This window comes from Artemia franciscana, chromosome 7 (assembly GCF_032884065.1).
Source record: "Artemia franciscana chromosome 7, ASM3288406v1, whole genome shotgun sequence".
Classification (NCBI taxonomy): Eukaryota; Metazoa; Arthropoda; class Branchiopoda; order Anostraca; family Artemiidae; genus Artemia; species Artemia franciscana.
The window spans coordinates 9,694,244-9,718,688 of NC_088869.1; the positions used below are offsets into that span (position 1 = coordinate 9,694,244).

The 24,445-nt window shown below is 33.3% G+C and overlaps 1 protein-coding gene across 2 annotated transcripts; it reads right to left on the minus strand.

Moving 5' to 3' along the window:
• Window positions 1-1,311: 1,311 nt before the first annotated feature.
• Window positions 1,312-24,445, minus strand: LOC136028822 (uridylate-specific endoribonuclease-like). 2 transcript variants are annotated; one of them, XM_065706746.1, is made up of 6 exons: window positions 24,371-24,445; window positions 23,106-23,262; window positions 12,246-12,387; window positions 10,745-10,944; window positions 7,915-8,141; window positions 1,312-1,601 (listed from the first exon to the last, which is right to left on the minus strand). In XM_065706746.1, the coding sequence occupies exons 2-6, from the start codon at window positions 23,221-23,223 to the stop codon at window positions 1,371-1,373; spliced, it is 918 nt and encodes a 305-aa protein (XP_065562818.1). In that variant the 5' UTR covers window positions 23,224-23,262; window positions 24,371-24,445; the 3' UTR covers window positions 1,312-1,370. The 2 variants fall into 2 exon arrangements, with proteins under 2 accessions (XP_065562818.1, XP_065562817.1); XM_065706745.1 differs by lacking the exons at window positions 23,106-23,262; window positions 24,371-24,445 and adding exons at window positions 15,157-15,402; window positions 18,575-18,722.

Consider the following 24,445-nt stretch of genomic DNA (forward strand, 5'->3'; position numbering starts at 1 on the left):
TTTCAAGCCTATTTTAGCACCCTGAACTCGTAAAACCTCTAAAAATTCATTCATTTTGCTCACACTTTCGTCTAATGTGCTTAAATCATTAGCATAATCTAAGTCCAGGAGCGTTCTTCCTCCCCATTTAATTCCATGGTCTCCAATTGCCTTTCCTGTGCTCCTTAAGACGAAGTCGATCAAAATGATCCATATAAAGGGGGATAGAACACAACCCTGCTTAACTCCTGATTTAATAAAAAACCAGTTGCTAACCTCATTTCCTACCTTAACCGCAGCAGTATTATTCTCGTACATAACGCAAATCACTTTAATATAAGATTAATATAAGATTTAATCATATAAGATTATGAAAGTTTGCTACGTAAGTTAATTCTTAAGTTACGTATAATTTTTTCTAATAAATCGTTAAAAAATTAAAAGTTCTAGCTGCCTTTTTAAGTAACCAAAAAATTTGAGGGCAACTAGACCTCATTCTCTACCCCTTATTTATCAAAATTGTCTGATCAAAACTAAGAGAAAGCCATTTAGCCAAAAAAAAGAATTAATATACAAATTGTATTTTAATAATTTATATGCGGAGAGCCAAAACCAAACATGTATTAATTCAAAAACATTCAGAAATTAAATAAAAAAACCAATTTTTTTAGCTGAAAGTAAGGAGTGACATTAAAACTTAAAACGAACAGAAATTACTCCGTATATGAAATGGGTTGTCCCCTCCGCAATCCCTCGCTCTTTACGCTAAAGTTTGACTCTTTGCAACAATTCTACTTTTTAAACCAATTAAAAACTTTAGCGCAAAGAGCGAGTCCTTTAGGAGGGGACAGCCCATTTCATATACGGAGTAATTTCTGTTCGTTTTAAGCTTTAATGTCGCTCCTTACATTCAGCTAAAAAAATTAGTTTTTTTATATTTAATACCACTCAAGGCTCGATAATTTCCAGCCGTAAAACTTCGCATTCTTTAGCGCTTTGCGATCAAGTTAACCATTCCAGAGCCGATTCGGAGCCATTTCGGAGCCGGAGCCATTTCTGAAGACTGACGTCTTCGGATGGCATGTCGCTTTACCAACAGGTTGAGAAGGTTCATTCCACAAACTCAAACAGGCCATACTGGTCAAACACTTTGCACCTTCCTCAGAATATAAAATTACCTTCTTGGCCAAATACATTTTCTCTTATTAGTAAAACAAAACTGAAAATAAACAAAATGGAATGTAATATCCAACTCTTATCGTATGATGTTGACAGGTTACATTTTAATGCCCTTATCATATCTCTTTAGAAACACATCTTGAATTGTATACATAAAGTGTAAAGTCTTTATTTGCCTTTAGTTTTCACGCTAAAAATAAATATAGAATATTTTAGAAGGTTGGATATGCAGTGCCAACATAGGTTCCACCGTTCTGTTTGAGATCGTAGGTCTGTACGCTGAAGAATTGGCCATTGGCAGCAACTGGGCATTTTGAATTGGGTCTGGTGACAAAACAGACGGTATATAGAGACAGTTCTAATTCGGGACTAGTGCCGACAAGAATGGAGCTGATGGCTTTATTGTATCCTTGCCATTGCATTGGCATTTCAATCAAAGTATTCTAGAAAAGAATTTAGTTCAATTAGAATAGTGTTAGGTGAAAAATAGAAGGGTGGGTCTCGTATTTCTACGCTTTGCACTAAAATTGGGTATTTGGTACCCCAGCCGGTGTTCTTTAGGAAATAAAATTAGGACGACTTTTTTCTCCTCTCGAGACCCAAAAACATCAAAAGTCCCATAATAATCCCAGCACCCTTGGAAATCCAATAAATTGGATTTCAATTCTGATATCTAAGATTTTTATCTGGCATAAGTCCTCAGTTAAAGCAATAAGGAATAATTTTTAGAAAGCATAATTTTTTATTCTTATGGTTTTAAATTTCTTTCTCTTGGGGGGGGGGCTCAAGATATTATATAAATAACATTTCTGCTACCTATTCTTTTCGATGCATGCTATCGACTTATAATTTTGTAGCACAATGGTTTTCGTAAGTAATAATCCGATAGGTGTCCATCGGATAGACTAACTATCTTGTTACGTACATCAGATTACTTTATTCCTGAGCCCAAAATAAGGAAGTTACGGCGCAGACTCTGGATCCATAGAAACCCCGCCCGGTACCGAAAACCACAGCTTTATTCTTTCGATAATAATTAAGAGAAAGATGAAACTTTTTATTCCACTACAGTAATTCGAAAAGGGGTAAATTGTATATCAGAAACTTATACGAGAACAATAAAAATGAAAAAAAAACTTTGGATTTTACTCATTACTAAAATCATAGTTGTTTGGAAGTAAAGTTAACACTGGGGCTACTTTGATATTAAAATCTCCTAAGTCTAACTATTTTCATATTTGGATACGTAGATAGATAGATAATTTTATTTCCCACTCGAAAAACGATACAATACCGCAAATGGAGTAAATAAAGTTTTTTACTGTTTTAAAAAGTAGAGATAAGAGAAAGAATCAAACTTTAGCATAAAGAGCGGGGCATTGATGAAGAAGCCGCCCCTTTCACATACGAAGCAATTTCTGTTTGTTTTAAGTTTTAATGTCGCTCCTTACTTTCCTTCAAAAAAACTTGTTTTTTTTATTTAATAAATAAACAGGAATGAACAAAAACTTAAGTACTATATACATACAGAGACATATGACCAAAAGAGTCTTTGAACTTGTCTTCGAACAAAATTTGAAGACGAGATTGAGACAAAAATGTATTTAAACCAAATTCTATATATGAAAGTAAACTGGATCGATCGATCAAGCACATCATGATTGCAGGAGTAGCTGCAGCCTAGTAAAGAGCAAACCGCAGCCCATATTAACCAAAAGTTAAAAACACGTTTTAAAAAAAATTACTAGTGAAAAATAAATTGACATCTGACATTCATTCAGGAATGGTAATTATTATTTCAATTTAGATTAAACGTAAAAGTTTATTTCGAAAAGAAAATTATAGTGATTTCGAAAAAATCCTGAATCCCCCTCAAAAGTGGCATCAGATCGAAATGAAAAATGTACGATTGGAATCAGCATGGTTGAAAACCAAGAATTGGGGAATCACAGTCCTCCACTTCGAACAGTAAGGAAAATAACTTTTTTTGGATCAGCAACTAGCACTGACGCGCCTTCTTTCTTTTCTTTCTTTTTCTAGGGCTAGCGGGTTACCAGGATATCATAGACAGATGTTTAATTGCTCAGTTAAAAGCTGCTATTCATATCTTGACGCTTTCTTTTATAAATGTTACCATCTGAAAGTGCCATTTGGCACTAAATATGGCAGTTTTTGTGCCATTTATCAATGGGCGGAGCCATCAGGCTACCATAGCATCATTGGCAGATGTTTGATATTTCATATAAGTTATTGCTCATATCTCTGTTCTTCCTACCAATTTCACCATCTACAAATACCAAATGACCCTAAAAACGGGACTTTTGGTGCCATGTCTTAAGTGGAAAGCTGGGGCTAGTGGGCTACCAGAACTTCTTAGAGAGATGGTTAATGGCTCATTTGAAAGCTATTGCTTATATCTAGGTCGTTTTTTTTTTAGTCTGCCACCCGTAAGTGTCGTGTAGCACTAAAAACCACACTTTTGGTTCATCTTCTTAAGTGGTAAAGCTTGGAAGTATAAAGTGGTACCATTGTAATAAATCTCTGGGGAAATGAATGTGCACGGTGTAGGGCGTATCGATATCACGTATATCGGTATCAGGCGTACTAGTATCGCGCGTATCGTTATAGGGTGTATCTGTATCAGGTATTTTTTTTTCCATCATGTTTTGTGCCTTTTATATGAATTTTAACAAAAACTGGCAACAATTAATTTTTAAAAAAATCAAGTTTTCCTGAGGTAAGTAAAGAGCGAAGTTGAAAATAGAAACAAACAAAGATTATTACTTCACAGTATATCTAACATATATCTATAAAACTAGTGCTAATAAACCAGCTGTTCATATTTCTCTTCGTTTATAAGATTATAGAAAACTAATACTTTACTGAAATCACAAAAGCCAAGTGCCAAAAACAAGTTAAATCACCTGTTTTACCTGTTAAATCAATCCAAGAAATGGATTGATTTAACAGGTAAAACCTTGGTTTCATCTAGTATTACTCAAAATAAAGAAAAATAAACCGTTATATGAACTCTGGAAATCCGGCTATTTCTCACTATACGACGGAGAATTTTAAGTTATGATACAAATTCTAAAGTGAGTCTGTAGTACTAATACTATCAAGATTGCTTCATGCTTCACTTCAAACTTGTCTCCTAGAGCGAAAATATAGAAATTTTTTATCCTGACCTCCCCTTTGACGAACCTGGAGCGTTCGTCTTATATAATCACATATGTTATAAGATATATAATCAACGTATTGAATATAATCTACCAATTTAAGATGTAAAACTGTTTGTGGTTTTGAGTTTAACACATCATGTATGGTTTTCAGTTATGGTTTTATAATTTTCTGATAAACTATAACGTAGCTAATGTATACAAGAATTTGAAATATAATATGCAACATAATCTAGTATCTAACCTAAGAACTTCAGTGTGTCATTAATCAAAACTTGTTTCTACCAGCCTTAATCTTTAATTTAAGAAGGGTCACCTAAGTTAAGACAATAAGCTTTATCGCTTAATCTTTAGTGTTTGATTTGATGTCCATACTCAATTTTCTGTTTCATCCCTTAGATTTAACATTCAAATTGATTCAGGCACTTGTTTTTAGAATGACCTTAAATTCAGAGGAAATCTAGATTTGGTAGTAATTTTACACACAAAATACACACCGTAAAGTGTGGCATATGTAATACTACCTTTAATAATTAGGGGACACACGTCCCTTTGGCGTAAAATGGGGAAAATCCTGAAATTTCAAATGACTGCCAATATTCCTTAAAGCGCTATATCTAAAACAAATGAAGTCGATCAAACTTGATGCATTTTTAATAGTCCTCTAGATTCTGCTTTGTATTTAATAATGAAAGAAATAGTACTCGCATTTTACCGAGGCTAGCTTTGCAAGTCAAAATTTGAATAAAAATGACATAATAATTTCTAGAATAAGTTCCAGGCAGTTACTAGCACTGTCTAACCCTCCAGGTTTAAAAGCACTGCTTTAAATTATTTTATATACCCCACGAGAAATAAGCAAAGAAGCATATAATAAGAAAGATTTATTTAAATGTCTTTTAATAAAAAAATAAAACCTCTCTTTGTAAACATAAAAATTGGTTCAGGTAAAATATATCTCTGGTTTTATGAGTCAAATAAATACCAACAATGTTTTATATAAAAAAAATGAAAAAATTATTTTTATTAACATAAAAACTTTTTCAAATAAAATGTTACTGCAAGGCATTTTCATGCAACAAAACATAATTAAGACAAATATTAAGACTATGTATGCCTACTGTAAATACTTTTTATTTTATTTAGTGTGATATGTTACTCTACTGACCAAAATACAAATACTAAATACTACTTTCTAAAAAAAATATCGAAAATGATTGTTTGTCTACCTGTTGACAACCGCCAGTCATCGTCTTATCAAACAGTTCGTGGTAACGAACTGTAGTAAGGAGCGATCCGGCTCAATAGTAACCAAAACTCTAAAAAATGGAATTTTGATACCAATAGCTACATCAAAAGAAACGCATTTTCATGCTGATTTTAAGTACACAAGTTGCATCAAGTTTAGTCTTACCCATCAAAGCTTAACGAGAATCACACCATCAGATTCAGCGTATCAGAGAACCCTATTGTAAAAGTTTCAAGCTCCTGTCTACAAAATGTGGAATTTTGTATTTTTTTTGCCAGAAGGCAGATCACGGATGCGAGTTTATGTGTTTTTTTTTTTTTTTTTTTTTGTTTTTCCAGGGGTGACCGTATCGACCCAGTGGTCTTACAATGTTGCGATAGGGCTCATTCTAACGGAAATGAAAAGTTCTAGTGCCTTTTTTAAGTGACCAAAAAATTGGGGTGGGAGGGGGCCTAGTGACCTAGGCCCCCTCCCACGCTAATTATTTTCCCAAAGTCAACGGATCAAAATTCTGAGATATCCATTTTATTCAGCGTAGTCGAAAAACCTTTTGACTATGTCTTTGGGGACGACTTACTCCCCCATAGTCCCCGTGGGAGGGGCTACAAGCTACAAACTTTGACCAGTGCTTACATATAGTAATGGTTATTGGGAAGTGTACATACGTCTCAAGGGGGATTTTTTGGTTGGGGAGAGGGGCTGAGAAGAGAGGGATATGTTGGGGGAACTTTCCATCGAGGAATTTGTCATGGGGGAAGAAAATTTCCATGAAGGGAGCACAGGATTCTCTAGCATTATTTTAAAAAGAACAATGAAAAAATAAATATGAAAAAGTTTTTTTCAACTGGAAGTAAGGCAGCATTAAAACTTAAAACGGACAGAAATTATTACGCATATGAGGAGCTCATCTCCTCCTAATACCTCGGTCTTTACGCTAAAGTATTTTTAGTAATTTCAACTTTTCTACGGCTTTTGTGATTCAAGGGTCATTCTTAATGAATTGGGAAAAAATTTAAGCTTTAGTGTAAAGAGCGAGGTACTGACGAGGGGGCGAACCTCCTCATATATGTAATAAAAACATGAGAATACAAAAATTTGTTACGTAAGCTAATTTATAAGCTACATATATCTTTTACTAATAAAAACATTCGTAAAAAATCGAAATTTCTAGTTGCCTTTTAAGTAACCAAAAAATCGGAGGGCAACTAGGCTTCCTCCCCCGCTCTTTTTTCTCAAAATCATTCGATCAAAACTATGAAAAAGCCATTTAGCCAAATAAATAAATGTACAAATTTGTTTTAATTATTCCTCTGCGGAGAGCCAAAATCAAAACATGCATTGATTCAAAAACGTTCAAAAATTAAATAAAAAAATCAAGTTTTTTTTAACTGAAAGCAAGGAGCGACATTAAAAATTAAAACGAACAGAAATTACTTCGTATATGAAAGGGACTGCTTCCTTATCAACGCCCCGCTCTTTACACTAAAGTTTTTTACTGTTTTAAAAAGAAGAGTTGAGAGAAAGAGTCAAACTTTAGCATAAAGAGCGGGGCGTTGATGAGGAAGCAGCCCCTTTCATATACGAAGTAATTTCTATTCGTTTTAAGTTTTAATGTTGCTCCTTACTTTCAGTTTAAAAAAAATAGTTTTTTTTATTTAGTATATAGATAGATTCAACTGTCAGGTCATTCGTAAATATCTTCTTTTGGAGAAATTGTGTCTATGTACAGGGGTTTTTATTCAAAATTTCAACATGTAGATGTGATTTGACACATGGAAAAGTCGCCGAATTTCCTAAAATTGAGGTTTTTACCACAGTTAATTTCGAATTTCGGGTAAAATTAGGATTACAGAGACAGGAAAATTCAAGGAGGATTCAAAATCTTTGATTTATCATGGAATTCGATATATTGAGGTTCTTTATATTGAGCTTCCACTGTGGTAGGAATAATAACTCTACAATACTTTCTTTTTGAACCAATAACCATTTTGAGCTTGTAATTGGGTATTGGCTTTATAATAAGATGAATCATAAATTTTAAAGAAATGTTGTACTACTTTATATGCTCTTATTATCTTTATTAGTGCTGTCCACATTGTCTAAGCTATTGCCCAGAACTGGTATTAAAACATTTCACTGCACCGATCAGGAATTGGATTTTATAATTTGAACTTATTTTAGCTAAGCCTAAATATAAATAAACTTGATTAAACAAATTTATTGTGAAAATGCTTAAGAACTATTCTCTTAAGTTTGATTTAACCTCATTTCTAAAAATCAAAATTTCAAATTTGATTTTAGGTACATTTGGAAAGATAGGCTACTTACCCCGTTCAAATCTGCTGTCTTAATATATCCTAGATAATTCATTTCTCCTATTCTTTCCTCTTCCCAGAATCGTGCCCAGTTGTGAAAACCAGAAATTCCATCCTTAATTTCACCAACAAGAACGTGCTCGAAACCACTTGATCCAAGAGGGCCACCACCTCTTGTATAAAGACCAAACCATATTGTATCGAAATAAGATCTATAGCTAGCCAAGTCAGCAAAATATCCTAAAACAGTATAAAATTACGACAATTAATATAATCTAATTGCATAAGGTAGATAATTAACGAGTGATAAATTTACACCTTTCGATTAAACATTTTTATGCTTATTAACTGACTCTAAGGAATCGTGCATCAGGAATAGTAGTGTTAGGATCCTGAAGGCATGGATTACTGAAGACCAATTAAAATTCCTAAATATCCTGTCAAGTGGATCCCAGCACTAGAATCTTACTCTTGCACATCCAACTCTACAAGGAAGTGCTTGTTTGAAGATCTTCAGCCAGTAAACGATGTACGTTTTTTTCTACAGAAACATACTTGGTTTCATGCACACATACACAGTGTGCAGGGAATGAGCATGCTTTGCTACGTAGTAAGGGTCAACTTAGAAAATATGAAGTCAAAATATGAATACTTTATTAAGATTCGTAAAATTCAACTCATTCTTTCAAATAGAAATAAAAGTGTCATACCTAGAGGTGACACAGAAAACGTGGAATGTAGTCCAATCAATAGCTTAAATACAATGAGAAGGCTGCTGACCAAACGTAGTATCAGCACGGCTATGACACCAGTTATCTCAGCTGAAGGTGGATGAATCGAAAACACGAAAGTGAAAGTGTTGAAAAAGGGTGCATACAACAAGAGCCTTCTTACGAAGAAATCTAGTACCTAGATTTTATGCTTTTGATGGACGCTTTGTCAAAAAGCTACAAGACACCAATATCATTCTCCAAGTAAAAATGCAATGCAAGGATCTCATGGATCTTTGCCTGATTCTGATTATCTCAGGAGCCTATCACATTGTTTACAGACTTTTGCTTTATTTCAGCAGCATTTGAGACGCCCTTCATAAATCCAAGGTCAAGGAATATGACGAAAACTAAGAATAATGATTTTTTCTCCTAGCTTTCTTATGTATTTAAAGCGGAAAAAACAATGCAGAGTAATAGCTTCAATTGAATTTAGACTATATTTTTAGGAATTTAGCTAAATTCTTAACTCTACTGGACCTTATCAGGTGAAACGGGTTGTAAATCAATTAATACCACGTCTGAATGTTTCTGCTAATGGATTTTCATAGCTTATTGTGGTCACTTTGTTCTGTGCGTTAAAACTTCCTTACCATTCTTTTCCTTTTACTGTATCGCTAAGATCTTGTCATTTGCTCTGTTTAGCTAAAACCACGACAATATATGTTCTTTCACGTAAATGATGATCACAAGTTAAATCCATATTCTTTTGAAAATTCATCTCGTGCACTTTAAGTACCTTTAATGTGATATTCGAAAATGTGTATCAAAATAGGCAAATTTTAGACTTTAGGCACCTTCCCCTTCTAGGAAAACAGCTGGTCAGCAGTCCAATAGCTGGCAAGACCCAAACCTGACCTTTGGGCCTATTGGCTAAACAGCCAATAATAAAGGTTAATCTTTTAAGTGCTGTATGTGAGTTTAGGGACAAATGCTATACCGCGTGCAGGTATAGCCTTTGAGGCTCGAAGGGTCTGCAAAAAAAAATGCATATAGTTTTAAACCGATCGGCGATGTCATAGTTTTACGCAGTAACATTTTAGTACCGTTTGGACGAAGATTGTTGTTTTTGGCCACAAAATGGCAGATAACAGACATTGGCGGTTGCATATTCTTGTTTGCAACTTCGAAAGTACCCTATAATTTTACATCCCGTTCCTACGTACGCAGTTGGGGTGACCCATTATCCCCTCAATTTCGAAAAATGCAGAAAATCAAAAGTGTTTTTTTTTTTTTTCAAGCAAATAGTTTAAGAATTTCAAGCCTTAGTAGTTAATACTTGCTTTGACTCTCTTAAGCTTCACTATTGGATACTACTTTTTTCGTCATTCTGAGACATGTTCTGAGAAAAATTCTAGATGAAAATCTTTCAACTGCTTATATTTTTTTGTGGTACCTATGGTTATACGGATGTGTTAAAAGTAAATGTGGTTGTCGGTTCTTACATTTTTCTCTCTCTCAAAGCTATCAAAGAGTTCTGAGTCCCGATTCAGGCACCAGCTTTGAAGCATATTTCAAGCTGGTTCGTCAAAATCGTTTTCAGGTTCTTTGTGTTCATCCAAGTGAAACTTCAAGGCGTTCTCATCTAAAGGTTACAATCGCGTTGGAAACAGGTTTTTCACATTAAAACGCGCCGGAATAGTATGGTTGTACAACGGGATCTGAAAAACCTCAACACGGGTATTAAAAACGATAATTCAATTTTCTTTCCTAAAGAAAAACTTATTGTCACACAGAAATGATCAAAAGTTAGTAAAAAAAAGAAAGAAAAAATCTAAATTTATTACGATTTCGGTAGATACGCTGTTTTGCTTAAGAGATGCAGTCTTGGGATTACATAATTTTAATAGAAAGTACTTGCGTCTATATTGGACATAGTATTTAAATTTCAAACAAAGTCAAAAAGGCCTTCAACCAGCCGCTGGCTGGTTTCAGTGTTAAAATAAAACGGAGTCAAACCATTTAATAAGTTTCAAACGTTTTTTTCTAGCTTAAGTTTTAATTTTAAGCCCTTTTCACAAATACACCTCATTATTAAAAACTCTAGTGCAGATCCTCAGCAAAAAGCAGTACCTTTGCTAATCAGGAAGTTAGCAGCAGTCTGACCGACATCTGAGGCTAGAATTGCATCAATGAGGGTCGTTTCTTCAATTCTCTCTTCTTCTGTAACATCTTCGGCTATGGTTACGTCATAAACATAGTTATCCCAGGTTGATCTGAACATGGCGTAGGTTCCACTGTTCAAAAGGTCTTCTGGTACAGACGTGAAAAGACTGGAAAATAAGTTTTTGCATAATACTTCCCAAATCTCAGAAGTAGATATATCATTATTCTGAATTCAAACAAATTGCATCTATGCGAATAGAATTTGGTTTAAAAATTGATTCAATTTCAAATATTGAGTTTTTAAATTACAAAAGCACGTAGACGTAGTAATTTCCTTTAAATAGGCCCTTAAACACCTCTCTATGAAGTTCCAGTGCCCTGCTAGTTACAAAGAAGGAAAAACAGAAAAAAGATGTTTCTCATGCACAAAAAGTGACATTCCTTGTTGTTAAGGCCAATGAATTTTTCTTGTTGATCAAGCCAAAAAACTCTTTTTTTTTCTTTTATCGGGTTTTAAGCCAAGGTAATTCCACGGGTGTACTTTTTGTTTCAATCTCATGCCTTTATTTGGGTTTTAGGCTATTTTTTGGTTAACTATGGGCCATTTCGGCTTTTACTAGGTTGCATCTACGGCTGTAACCATGATTAAAACGGAAGAATTAGAAAAGTTTACTCTAGCTAGCAATTAACTTCAAAGTAATGACGTAGCACGGAGAAATACAATAGAAATTAAACTAATTAGCCGGAAAGAAATTAGATTAACATTTTTTTTTTTTTATATAAAATCAAACTGAAACTTGGAAGAACTAAATCTTTGGTGTTTTAACATAGTTTTTTTTTAGAAATTGGCAATTTAGCAAGTGCAAGAAACCAAGATAGCCTTCGGACGTTTTTGCAAAAGATATGTGGAAGCTTCAAGTGTCCAAAGTTGTCAACTTTTGACAACTTAGCAGAGTATCTCTGCTAAGTAAAATTTAAGAAAATTAATTATCCTATAAAATGTGTCTGAAAAAATAACGTTATGAAAACTAAGTCACTTAAACTAGGAAAAACTAAGGAATAAAATGTGATGTTGTGAATGAGAAGATCGATTAGATAGAAAGCTTTACTTATTTAGGTGACATTTTTAGTAAGTATGGCGGAAAGGTGGATGAGTTTGGAAGATTAGAACGAAAACCTTAAATCTAACGCAATAATAGTGAACAATGGAGGCCATGGTTATTAAAAGTAGGTTGAGCTGTAAAAAAAGCATTTCCCGTGAAACTGGCCTAACTAAAGGTACAGTGAAGAATGGTAGTGTGGGTTTTGAAAGCTGCACATTTTTTCTTTCAATCTAGCAAATTTACTCCTGTCAAAAGCTCTTTAATATACAAGTAGTTGATAATAGTAGCAATAAAAGTAGCATGTAAATTTAATAGTACTAATATGGAAAGAAAGAATATCCAGCTCTAGCAAAAGCAGTACTTACGGTTCAGGAGCTTTATCAGTGTAGCTGCCTTGAGATGTAGACCCTTGCAGGTTAAGAACGGCTGATGCAGCAGAATTAGCCTCATCCAAGATAAATAGTTGCGAAGAAAGATCCCTGAGCTCTGTGTCAGTTACGGAACCACCTTGGAAAGATCAAGATCATGCAATTTGCACTTGTATATTTTTCGAAGGGGTGAACAGGATTTTTTTTTAGTAAATGATGTTGATGTTTATAAAATGCCGTTATACCTATTCTAGTTCAATTATTGTCCTAGTCAACTGGGTAGCTTTTATGTTAAAAGTAACTAACAGCATTGAAGTTAAAATCATTGCCCCTGTGATTTGCAATTACGCTCTTGCAGACTGTTTTTTATCGAAGAAGTTTTTTTAGTGTCAACTTTTCATCTACATATGGTGGCTGTGACGATTCTGGTAATACAGCAAGCCATGCCAAAATTTAAAAGTATATTGATCTCAGCTCAATCTGCTTAAAACTTCAGGCTGATTTTTTGAAGAAGGGAGCTTTGACTGATGTTTGTTGAGTGCATATTTTTGTAATGGGACAAAGAGTTCTTTAAATAGATCAACATAAATATATAAAAACTGAATAAAATGTTTGTCAAACCATCAATATAAATAAATCAAAGTGCACAAAAAAGGATAGTCTACACAACAGAAAACTTGTATCTTTTGATAGTATAAAATTTAAAATGTGAATTACTTGATATTTGTTTGTCAATTGGTCATGATTTTTACCTCCACACTAGAGAAATTAACTAGCACCAGACACGGCAATTAATACGGTTTCTAACACCGGATCTATAAATTCAGATTTAAGAACGTATTACTACAGTTTCAAAATTATGAAGCATCGGTCGAATAACCAATTTTTAACCGATTTCCTGGTCTTATTTCGAATCAAAAATCTATCACATGAGCTTAAAACAGATTAATGACACTTTATTATTAATAGAACTTAAAAGAAGGTATACCATCACAAATATATTTTGGAGGACTTGGAGGACTTAGTTAAGGTAAGGGACACAAATTAGAAAAACCGGGCTTATGCGTAATTTAAGGTTAAAAACTTGCTAATATTGTAACAAAATTTGAAAATGTCGATAGCAAGTTTTAGCTGCCTTTATACTGTTAGTTCGGATTAAAAGTATATTACACAGACTAAAACCTGTAAGAGGATATCTTCTTATTAACTAATAGAACTGCAAAAAAAAAATTTAGGGACAAGTTAATTTGGGAGGGCTCTGAAACTTTAGAAAGGGAAGGGGCGCAAACTATAAGAAATCGGCTGGTCCTAACTATAAATATTGATTTGAAAATCCATCGATACTGTTTGAAATATGATTCAACAAACAGTTAAACAGAGTTCATATGAAAATTTTACTAATAATTTTACTTAATACAATTACTTGATAAGAATTTTACTTCATAAATTAAACTAATAAAATAAGATAAAGTATATTTTAAAACCAAAAATACGGCCACGTACACAAAAGAGAACAATTAATATGAATGTACATAAGCGATATCTATCTCCCAAAGTTTTATCACAATGAAAACACTTAAATGAAACTTGAAATCTTAAATGATTTCTTGACACTTATATGCTTTACTTGATTAATTAGGATTTCATTTTAGCAAACATAATTTTCAGATACTTCACTATTCAATAAACAAAACATGTGAAGACGCACTATATGTCTATATATCATATATATCTACTATATATCTATATATCTACTATATATCTATACTATCTACCATGTATCATATATATCGCACTATATATCTATATATCTGGATGTATCAACTAATTTTTTCGAATATTCCTTTCCTTTTCGTGGGCAGCCCCTGGCACAGGCTCAAACAATTGACCAATTCTTCACAAAGTGGACAATTATACCTGTCTTTTTTGAAGTTTTTCTTTGAGAACCTTTCCAATCTTGCGCTAATTGGCAGGCAATTAGCCACGAGCTGCATCCACAAAGTAAGATATCTAGCTAGTAAATTCAGCTTAAAGTAGAACTCCTGTCCTTAAACTACCTTAAAATGCTTGTAAAACTTTAACATTTACGATTTAATTTGCTCCTAACTCCATTAATAGATCATTTGATTTTCTTGCACGACCTTAATCTTATCCCTCTGATTTGCATGTATATCCATTGGTCCTCTCTCTTCATTCCAAAAAAATAAAACCCTGTTTTACCCAAAATGTATTTTATTTTAAATGGGCATGATATTTTCTCCCTGCGAAAGCCAATCTTCATATGCTTCCTCAAGCAACCTATCACTCGAAAAATGAACAACTCTTTACCAAGATTTGATCAGATTTGATGGTGACAGGTAAGGTTAGGTCAAGTTGAATTAGGTTTTAACCTATTTATGAGAATTACAACCTATTTAACCTAACTTTAACTCTTACCCTTAAACCTTGCATAAGACTGACAAAGCTGACTGGCAAAGATGATTGAATCCAACCAGAGAATGAGGAATTTTGGACATTCACCGGTGAATGTCGACATTCACGAGAGTTTGGTCTTTCACCGTAACATATTTTACTTTTTTCCTCCTTGGATTTGTTCAGCTTTGTTAGTCAGCTTTTTCAGTTTTATGCAAGGTTTGATCGTGACAGTTTAGGAAAGGGGTATATATATATATATATATATATATATATATATATATATATATATATATATATATATATATATATATATATATATATATATATACATATATATATACATATATATATATATATATATATATATATATATATATATATATATATATATATATATATATATATATATATATATATATATATATATATATATATATATATATATATATATATATATATATATAGACAGACTAGATAAGAAATGAAGGTTTACCACCACTGCCTCCTTCACATAGTGCATCAAAGTCAAAGCAACAGTTCCCATGATTTGGGCATTGTGTGTTGCATTGGCATGGAAATTGGGAATTGTATCCAATGTCACAACGGTCAACGCAACTCAAGCAAACCTGTTCATAGTCTGAACAGCAGTCTCCATAGTTGATGCAAGGTTTGTTACACTGACATGGTGCAGAAGAGTCAGTTCCGATTGTATCGCATCTTCCAGCACAGCTTTGGGCATCTGAAGAAAAGATGAAGATTTATAATTGTGTCCTATAGACTATTTATGACACTATTAATTCCGTTTTCTTTATAAATTTTCTTATCAAGAACTTCACATTTAATTAGTGATCTACAAAGGCTTACTAATAAAGCACATAGAAAAAGCCTGGAAATATTTCATTGGAAAATAGGCTGCCCAATTCACCTATCTAATGTAAAATTCATAATTTAGTCATTTAAGATGTGGTAACTTTCCAGTAGAATTTAAAATAAAGCCAAGTAGATGTGAATCTTTGTAGTAATTAAACAACAGAAATAATTCAAGCAAAAGTAAAAAGCGACAATAAAACTTAGATCAAATAGAAATTATTTTGTATATGACGGGCTGGCCCTTCCTCAACCCCTAATCTTTACGGAAAAGTTTTCTAGCACTGAAAAAAGGAACCTTATTCCAAATCAACGGCTCTTTTGTTTTTGCAGTCGTTCATGAAGAATTGGCATATATATATATATATATATATATATATATATATATATATATATATATATATATATATATATATATATATATATATATATATATATATATCAAAGGCCGATCCTGGCGAAACTAAGTGACAGGCTTATATGTATTGATTCTCATTGTCACTTGTCTTATAACTGTAGACAATGTGAGCCTCTTTTTGATGTCATAGTCACCATACGTTCGGTACGACCACCCTGGGGAAAATACAAATTCTTCTTTAAAGTTGTAATCTCTTTTGATCACTTGTGGCCTGAAACGTCAATATGCCAGTTTTAGGAAAAAAACAAACAAAAAAACTATGCAGCTAATTTCGATGCCGGGCCCCGTTATTGGGTACACGGTAGGCTTGTATATAATTTTTCTCCTTGTAGGTAGCAACCTCCAAGTGAAGCACCTTTGATTGCTACTTTTTTCTTGGAAAAACGGAGGATTTTACTGGGAAACATTGAGGGATCCGAATGAATTGCCACTATCATTTTTCACACGTTCTGATTATCATCCTTTTTCACCAAAAATGCTCACTCCTTTTCCCCCATTTTCGATACAGAGAAAATTTTCTCCAGTTTATAACGTTTTTACCGCGCCCAGGTATCCACTCAATCCATAAGAGCAGACACATTTACCATTACTACAAGCATACACATATTACATCTGTCCAAGCACAGAGTACCCCATCATTCTAAGCAGAAACATATGGAGTTATCATAATTTCCGGCTAATAAAGAAATTTCTGGAAGCATTATTATCTGAGTTTCGTTTGCCAAATATGTTGCTTAATAATTGAAGTGAGCTTTAAGTGAGATGATATCTAACAAACGAAGTTTTGATATGAATTGTAATGCACAATTGGAAGAAATCTCTTTTTACTCTAATGGTATCGAGCCGATTAATGATTATTGATAGTTGATAATGACTACAACCGGCCAGCTGCTATTTTTTTTATGTGATGGTCCTGAGCACATCTGTCTTCCATCACCGGGGCTTACGCGTGAGCTTGGGTCCCCACGTTCCCATCCAGAACCCAATGTCCCTCACCAGGGTCCTTAGTTCCCCACCAAGGCCCTGAGTCCCCTTCCTAGTCTTATATCCCCCTCCAGGGCCCCATTGCCTCCCCCTATATTTCACCCACCCCCTCCATCACTTTAAAATATTTTCTTCCATGTCTTAAAATCACATGTACATTCTAGCTGTTTTAGTATCTAGAAAAATAAAGTGCTTTGTGTTGGCATTTCATTTATAGTCCTCCTGTTTCATTTTTTAAGGATTCAATCCTACATGCATTCAAAAATGGTTTCGCAAATTTATTGATTCGAACAAAATTATTTTAACAGCTAAAAAAACAAAAAGGCTTTATATGGGTATTCATGCACAATCGCCCCTTTTTTTAAAGAATAGGCCCTTTTCTTACATGTATTCAAAAATGGTTTGTAAATTCATTGATGGGTATAAAATTGTATTAACAGCTACAAAAATCAAGTGGTTCGTGTGAATTATGTTTTGAAAATCCTAAATATTTTCTAATTAGATCTTTTCATCCCCACCACATTCTGTATTAAATTAAATACACAAGTAATATTTACTAGAATGAATAACAAAATTGAAGAGGTTTTATGGTGGTTCAAATAACGAAGCATTCATCAGTCTTTTAAATTAAATTAATTTATATTGGTTAAATTAAATATTTAATTAAATTAAATTAAAGTTTCTTTGATTAAATTAAAATTTTAACTAAATTAAATACATTTAATGAAATTTAATTAAATTTAAGTCTAATTACAATAAAATTGAATTGTGGCTCAAGAGCGGCACCGGGAAATTCTTCCAGAGGAAGAGGGAGGCCAGACCGAACAAGAATTTTGTTTTTCCTAGACTTCAAAGGAGAGAATGGTAAATGTTTACTAATAATTGACATAGGGGCAAGATGAACACACTACTTGACTCTTTTCTTATCCTCTTTCCAAAAATAATAATTAATTTGCTCGAAAATGCATTCCTACCCCTAATGATTCCATACCTAGCCCGGTTATATTCTCCGTCCGGAATTTCTCTCCGTGTGTGATTGAGCGTTCAATCACACACGGAATTTCTCACTGTGATCATTTCTATTTGAAATGATCTTTTTAAAATATGCAATAATTGAAGGAAACATTATAAACTGATAAATAAAAACATTCTGTAATTTATAAAGTAAGAACTTTGTTGTATCAGTGTTTTCTTAGCGCGTTGCATATATTCTTTGGGCAGATTGCCAGGAGGGGGGATGCATTTGCGAATGAATTGATTATTATATTTGGAAAAAGTATAAATGAAGAATCGAGTAGTGTTCTATGTAATCTTGTAGTGTTCGACTGTTCACCTTATCCTTATGTCAGTTATATAATATTGTTGCTCTCGAAAGCATAAAAAAGGAATTGGGTAGTTTGTTCGCCTTTAGCTCTCGAGGGTATAAAAAGAATCGAGTAGGCCTAGTGCGTTCCCTTTGTCCCAGTGTCAGTTGCAAAATCTAATATGTATTTGCCAAAAGTATCTTTCATTTTCCTCTTTTGATACGTATTAAGCGTTTTCATGTTTCCTAGTGGGGACCATTGCCCCCTAGATCCTCCCTTCTGGTACCCATATTCCGACAAAACATATGTGATGTTAAAAGTGTATCCACGTGTCTTACCTACTGCGATTACAACCAAAGCTGCCAACACAGAAAGTACTACTAGTTTCATGTCTACAGTCACTTTTGGATTGTGTTCCCAGAAAAACTATCGATCTTTTATAATTCTAAATTGTATTTTTATCTCTCTGCCACAAATTTGCATTATCTTTTTTTCGTGGAAAAACCTTAAGGCTCATGCGAGAGTATTGCATTAGAGCATGATATTGTCACTTAGATAGTGAATCTTTTTTTATTTGCATTTGTTTTAAATATCACATTATTTATTTGTGTTTGAAGTACAATTCCCAGAAATCTCAGCATCTGGCCATAGATTCTGTGTAAAAGGCTGAAGCTTGGAACTTGATATGGAACTGTCATATTTATGGAACTTGATTACATTACATACATCGCCCTATATTTGAGCTTCTGCCACTGTAAATGAGGGCCGGTGGATCTTTGTGTAGATGGGGAGGGAGGTATACTTGAAACCTCCCAAATACTTTTAATGCACACATTTTCTTAGTCATCGTGAGCCTTCAGAAAATATCTTATGAAATTCAGACAAAGGGAAGGGGGCTAGGAATCAATCTACAGTAAGATATTGGACTACGGCTTGGGTGTAGGTGCTTGGGGGAGAAAGTACCCCTTTTATCACAAACGATCTTTTTCTATGTAAAATAAATGATTAGAAACGAATCGCTACCAGCTCAACAGTAGAGAAGTAAAGGGTCTGCGTCCTGGGAACTGCCAGAATATTTCTCAAAAGGGGAGGGGGCAAGTGTTACCAAGAGCTTTGTTTTCAACGAGATTTAATAATAATATTTCTCATTTTCCTATTTTTATAAATGGCTTAAAATTGTTTTTTTTTTCTGTAAAGATTTGACCCCTTAAAGGTGTTCAAAGAGAAAAATCTCTTTAAAAGATCCCTTGAAAACCGTGGGTATGATGACATCATATTCAATGTTTGAAGCTTCATACCCCTTACACCATCCCTGTAAACTAATATTTAAATGAGTGTATTTTTTATTGATGTCATTCTCGAATTACTTTTTACGAATATTAAAGTGTAAAAAACGGGGTTGAAGGAGTTTCTTTTACACAAGAAAGGTGAATTTTGCAGCCTATCTTCCAATGAAAACTTCTTGGCTATTTATATGTGTTTTGTTACTAATTCTTCGTAGACTACGTGTTAATTATGAAGACCTGGATAATTTAACTTATAAATAAACTGGAATAAATACTATCATAATTAGTCTATAGGACACTTTATAAATCTTCACCTTTTCATCATATGCCCAAAAATGTGTTTGAAGATGTGAAACAATTGGAACTGACTCTTCTGCACCATGTCAGTGTAATAATCCTTACACGAACTATGGAGACTGTTGACTTGATCAGAGGTTTTTGGGTCTGTGGTTATAGATAAGTTCTTTAGTTTCTTCCTTACATGCTGTCCATTAGCTACGGTATCACTTGCTCTTTTATTGTTGACTGAACATTTCTTTATATCAACATTCCAAACCCAGTAATCATCTGAATCATTTTGAAAGCAGCTATGCGAGGTCTAAGATCCTTCTTTCTCTTTTTTAAATTTTTTTAATTGCTGGAATCCCTTGTTAGGTAATCCCTGCAATCCCTGGTTGTTCATTTATCCTCTAGACATTATGAAAATACTTAAAACGCCTTTAGTAGATAGACTAATTACACTTGGTATTTTACACTGAGCTATGTTCCTTTTTTAGTTTTTCATTCGTCATAGATGTAATTCCAGCAATTCGATTTCACTAAGTTTATTTTGTTGCGTTGAAAATTGTAAACTTACTGGTTTTCATTCTGGCGTATCTCTTTTTTTATGCTATAAGTGGATTTAACCTAATAGAAAATAAAACTTCTTTTAAAATTTTCAGGTATTTCTCTAGTTTCAATTAAAACATTATAGCTATCTTTTCAACCATTTGTTTCTTATGTAATTTTGCCTGCAACATAGACAATAAAGACAATACAACCGCTGCTGAGGGAAACGTATGTACGTATGTACACTTTTCGAATGGATTTAAAAATATGACGTCAATTACATTTTTTTCCCAAAATTAACGTTCTTAACGTATTTTCTCAGACTTCAGACCCATCTAGATCGTGGGTAGGTAAAGTGCTCCACACGATGGTCGGTATTTTTTAAATGATAAGATTTTTTTCCACGTTGTCTTACAACCATTTTATTTGGTGGAAAACTATGGTCTGCCTTAAAAGTAAGTACAGCACATACTTCATTACATGCAGGAACCGTCTATAATCGACACCATCTGGAAAAATAAAAATGAGCTGCATGTTCGGAAGCTGTTGTCCCAATGAAGCAGCAAATTGATTTGCATCATCCTCCACTTCTCGCATTTTTCATAACCTTTGGCATAGTCTTTTGTATCTCCCAATATTTCTTTCAAGAAATTCATTAAATTGTGAGGAATCCCATAATTTAAAGGATGTGCGAGGTGTTCCTTAGCAGCTTCATTGGGGCTAAAAAGTGCATTTGGCCATAAGAAGATGGCTCAATTTCACCTTCAGTAGTTTGTGACGGATATACCACTAAATTGATTTTGTTATAAATTTGTCCATCTACCTTAAATCTAGATATTTTACGACTCTTAAGGGTTCGATTACCACTTAAGTTGAATGAAGCTAGAGCAAAACATTCATTCAAGTCTCAAATTTCGAATACGTTTATGAAACTTTTCAGAGAGCAAGTGACGTCCCAAAAAAAGGCCAACCAATTCATTTGGAAATTGTGGTGGTGACATAGCAATTCGACCATGCAAGCAACAATCTCCAATTGAATTAACTTTGTTTGCTACTCTTTCCTTGGGAAAATGGAAGGCTCTACAGTGAACACAAACAACGTTGAAGGGTCCCAAAGACTTATGTGTAACACTTAATGAGTTTATCGCATCCTTATACGCATGACCATGGTTTTGTGCCACACGTTCTTGGTGACGAATTTTACAATACCGCTGTTCTCCTATCTGCACTTATGTTTACTCTTCATTTTCAATTTTGACTTGCTCACGTAATCGGTGTTGCATGTCTTCTAATCTCGCGTGTCTTTTCTCTTCATTTTCATTGTAGACACGCCGCCGCCGTTGTTCTAACTAAGTGTTTTTTTCCTCATCATTTTCATTTTTGACTTGCTCACATACTCGGTGTCACATGTTTTCTAACCACATGTGTCTTTGCTCTTAATTTACCAATGCCCTTTGCCTTAGCTGCCCCTTATTGGTGATGTCGTAATTGATGGTTCTGGTTGTCTATTTTCACTCACTGTGAAAATCTTGAACATTTTAATTTATTCAAGTCGCTCTCTCGCTCTTATCACGTTTGATAGTTCAGGTGTTGGGTCCAGAGAATCATCATTTGTAAAAACTGCAAGTTTCCGTTTTTGGGTCTTCCTACAGACACTATATTATATGAATAACTGATTACATTGGATAAATGACTGATTGTATTGGAAAGTCAACGATATATATATATATATATATATATATATATATATATATATATATATATATATATATATATATATATATATATATATATATATATATATGTATATATATATATATATATATATATATATATACATATATATATATATATATATATATATATATATATATATATATATATATATATATATATATATGTATATATATATATATATATATATATATATGTATATATATATATATATATATATATATGTATATGTATGTATATATATATATATATATATATATATATATATATATATATATATATATATATATATATATATATATATATATATATATATATATATATATATATATATATATATATATATATATATATATATATATATATATATATATGTATATATATATATATAATATATATATATTACCGGCAGACTAGCAGCTTCGCCAACGGTTTTGGTTACAGCTATGTGGCTGGCTTATATACATTGATTCTCAATGTCGTTTGTTATCTAACTGCCGACAATGTGAATTTCTTCTGGATGTCATAATGTGACCATAGGTTTGACACAACCACCCAGCGAAAAATACGAATTCTTCGTTAAAATTGTCACCTATTTAGATTGTTCTTTTGGCTAGAAATGTCAGTATGCCAGTTTTAAGGAAAATAAAACTATTTAACCGATTTCGATGAAAAATCTGTAATCACAGATATAAACAATTCTAACAATGAGATGTTTTATTTGCAGTTGTCAATGCTTCCTTTCACATAGCATTAAATGTTTGTCGGCCATTTTAACACGAGAAAATGCCAAGTACAATATTTTAATTAGAAAGCAGGAATATGGATGTATACGTCAACAGATTCAAAAGTTTGGCCTCGCAACGTGTGTACTATCATGCCAAATGAAAGCTGAAGTGGACCTAGATGCCGTTGAACAGTACATCCAAACTGAGATTTACTTCAAAAATTTCCTTTTCGTTCAATATGCTTAGCCTACATAAATAAAATTTAAATTAAATGATTTTGCGGATCGACTCACCATGAACTCGGACATTAATGGACAGTAGAGCAATTGCTAAGCCAATAAGTGATATTACCAGAAATCCAATAAGGCCAACTGAGGTATATTTATAAAACAGAGAATCCTGAGAAGGCATAGATGATCTTACCTCAAGTAGTTTCCAAATAATTTTTTGCTGCAAGTAAAATGTACAAGGTTAAATTAAGATTTTCTACAGGATATTAACTTACGAACTTAAATCAAAATCCTTAGTTACTTACACTTGGGTGTTTCTATATATTAAGACATAAAAGGTTGCAATAATTCCCCCCGTCCAGTCTGTCAACTTTGGGCTACTGTCCATAGTTTATTTAGAGGTATTGTTGGCTTTGGACGTCACTTTCGAAGGTGCACCTAAGTGTGTTCTGTTCACAGCGGTTTTCCTAAATTATTGGAGGATCCTGAGAACAAATTTCAAATAGAACTTTTTTGCCATGTTTGAGAACCTTGGCCCCAATCTAGTCAGTCTTAGTAATTTTTTCTCAATTACAAGCCCGAAACCTGGATCTACAAGGAATAAGCTGTTCAACTGTATTAATATTTCATATTGTTTAAATGTGAAATATAATATTTATAAAGTATATATAGTATTTATTAAATATAGTGTTAACTAAGTTAACACTATGGGCTAGCTAAAGATCTGCAAGGCCCTACCCTTCCTCCAGAGAACTATTCCAAAACTTCTTGATGTGGCACAATGTTTTCAATAAGAGTCTCCACATTCATTAACAGATATAATTTAACAACAGTAAATGAAAGAGAATCTCTCGTTCTTTTTGCCGACTTGATACTTCTTCCTGGATGCAGAGTACAGAGCTCCGTACATACTAGAATTTTTTTTTTTTAGAATACAAAGGAAACATGAAATTAGTGAGCGACAATAAAACTGAAAAAATCCGAGCAAAACCACTTTTTCATCCGTAAAGGGAAAATGGCATCCCCTCAGCGCAAAAGATAGGATGCTTAGTGCAAGATATACTCAGAAATCCCCCCCCCCAAAAAAACAAACAAATTCTTACCCCAGAAAATTTCCCCGTAGAAAACTTCCTTTGGAAAATTACCCTGCCGAAAATTCCCCCTTGGTTGCAAAGAGAAACATAGTTATGATGCTGGAAAGTCAACAAAAAAAAATGAAAGCTATACTTTTTCAGACTAATAGCAAAATAGTGGAAACTTTTCATATAATCTAGTTTTGAACACTTTCGTAATTATAAAAAGAGTTGAATAGTTTATAGATACCATACCGAAGTTTTAAACTGCTCTAGAAAACTTCCAACAAAGGAAAAATTACGTCAACAAGACTCACTATTGACTAAGAA

Excerpts from the sequence above, each read along its gene's own strand:
- LOC136028822 (XM_065706745.1), bottom strand. The coding sequence starts at position 18,626 with ATGAAACTAGTAGTACTTTCTGTGTTGGCAGCTTTGGTTGTAATCGCA. Across the intron at positions 15,403-18,574 it reads TTTGGTTGTAATCGCAGTAG|ATGCCCAAAGCTGTGCTGGA; the intron begins GTAAGACACGTG and ends TCTTTTCTTCAG. Across the intron at positions 8,142-10,744 it reads TAACTTCCTGATTAGCAAAG|GATATTTTGCTGACTTGGCT; the intron begins GTACTGCTTTTT and ends ATACTGTTTTAG.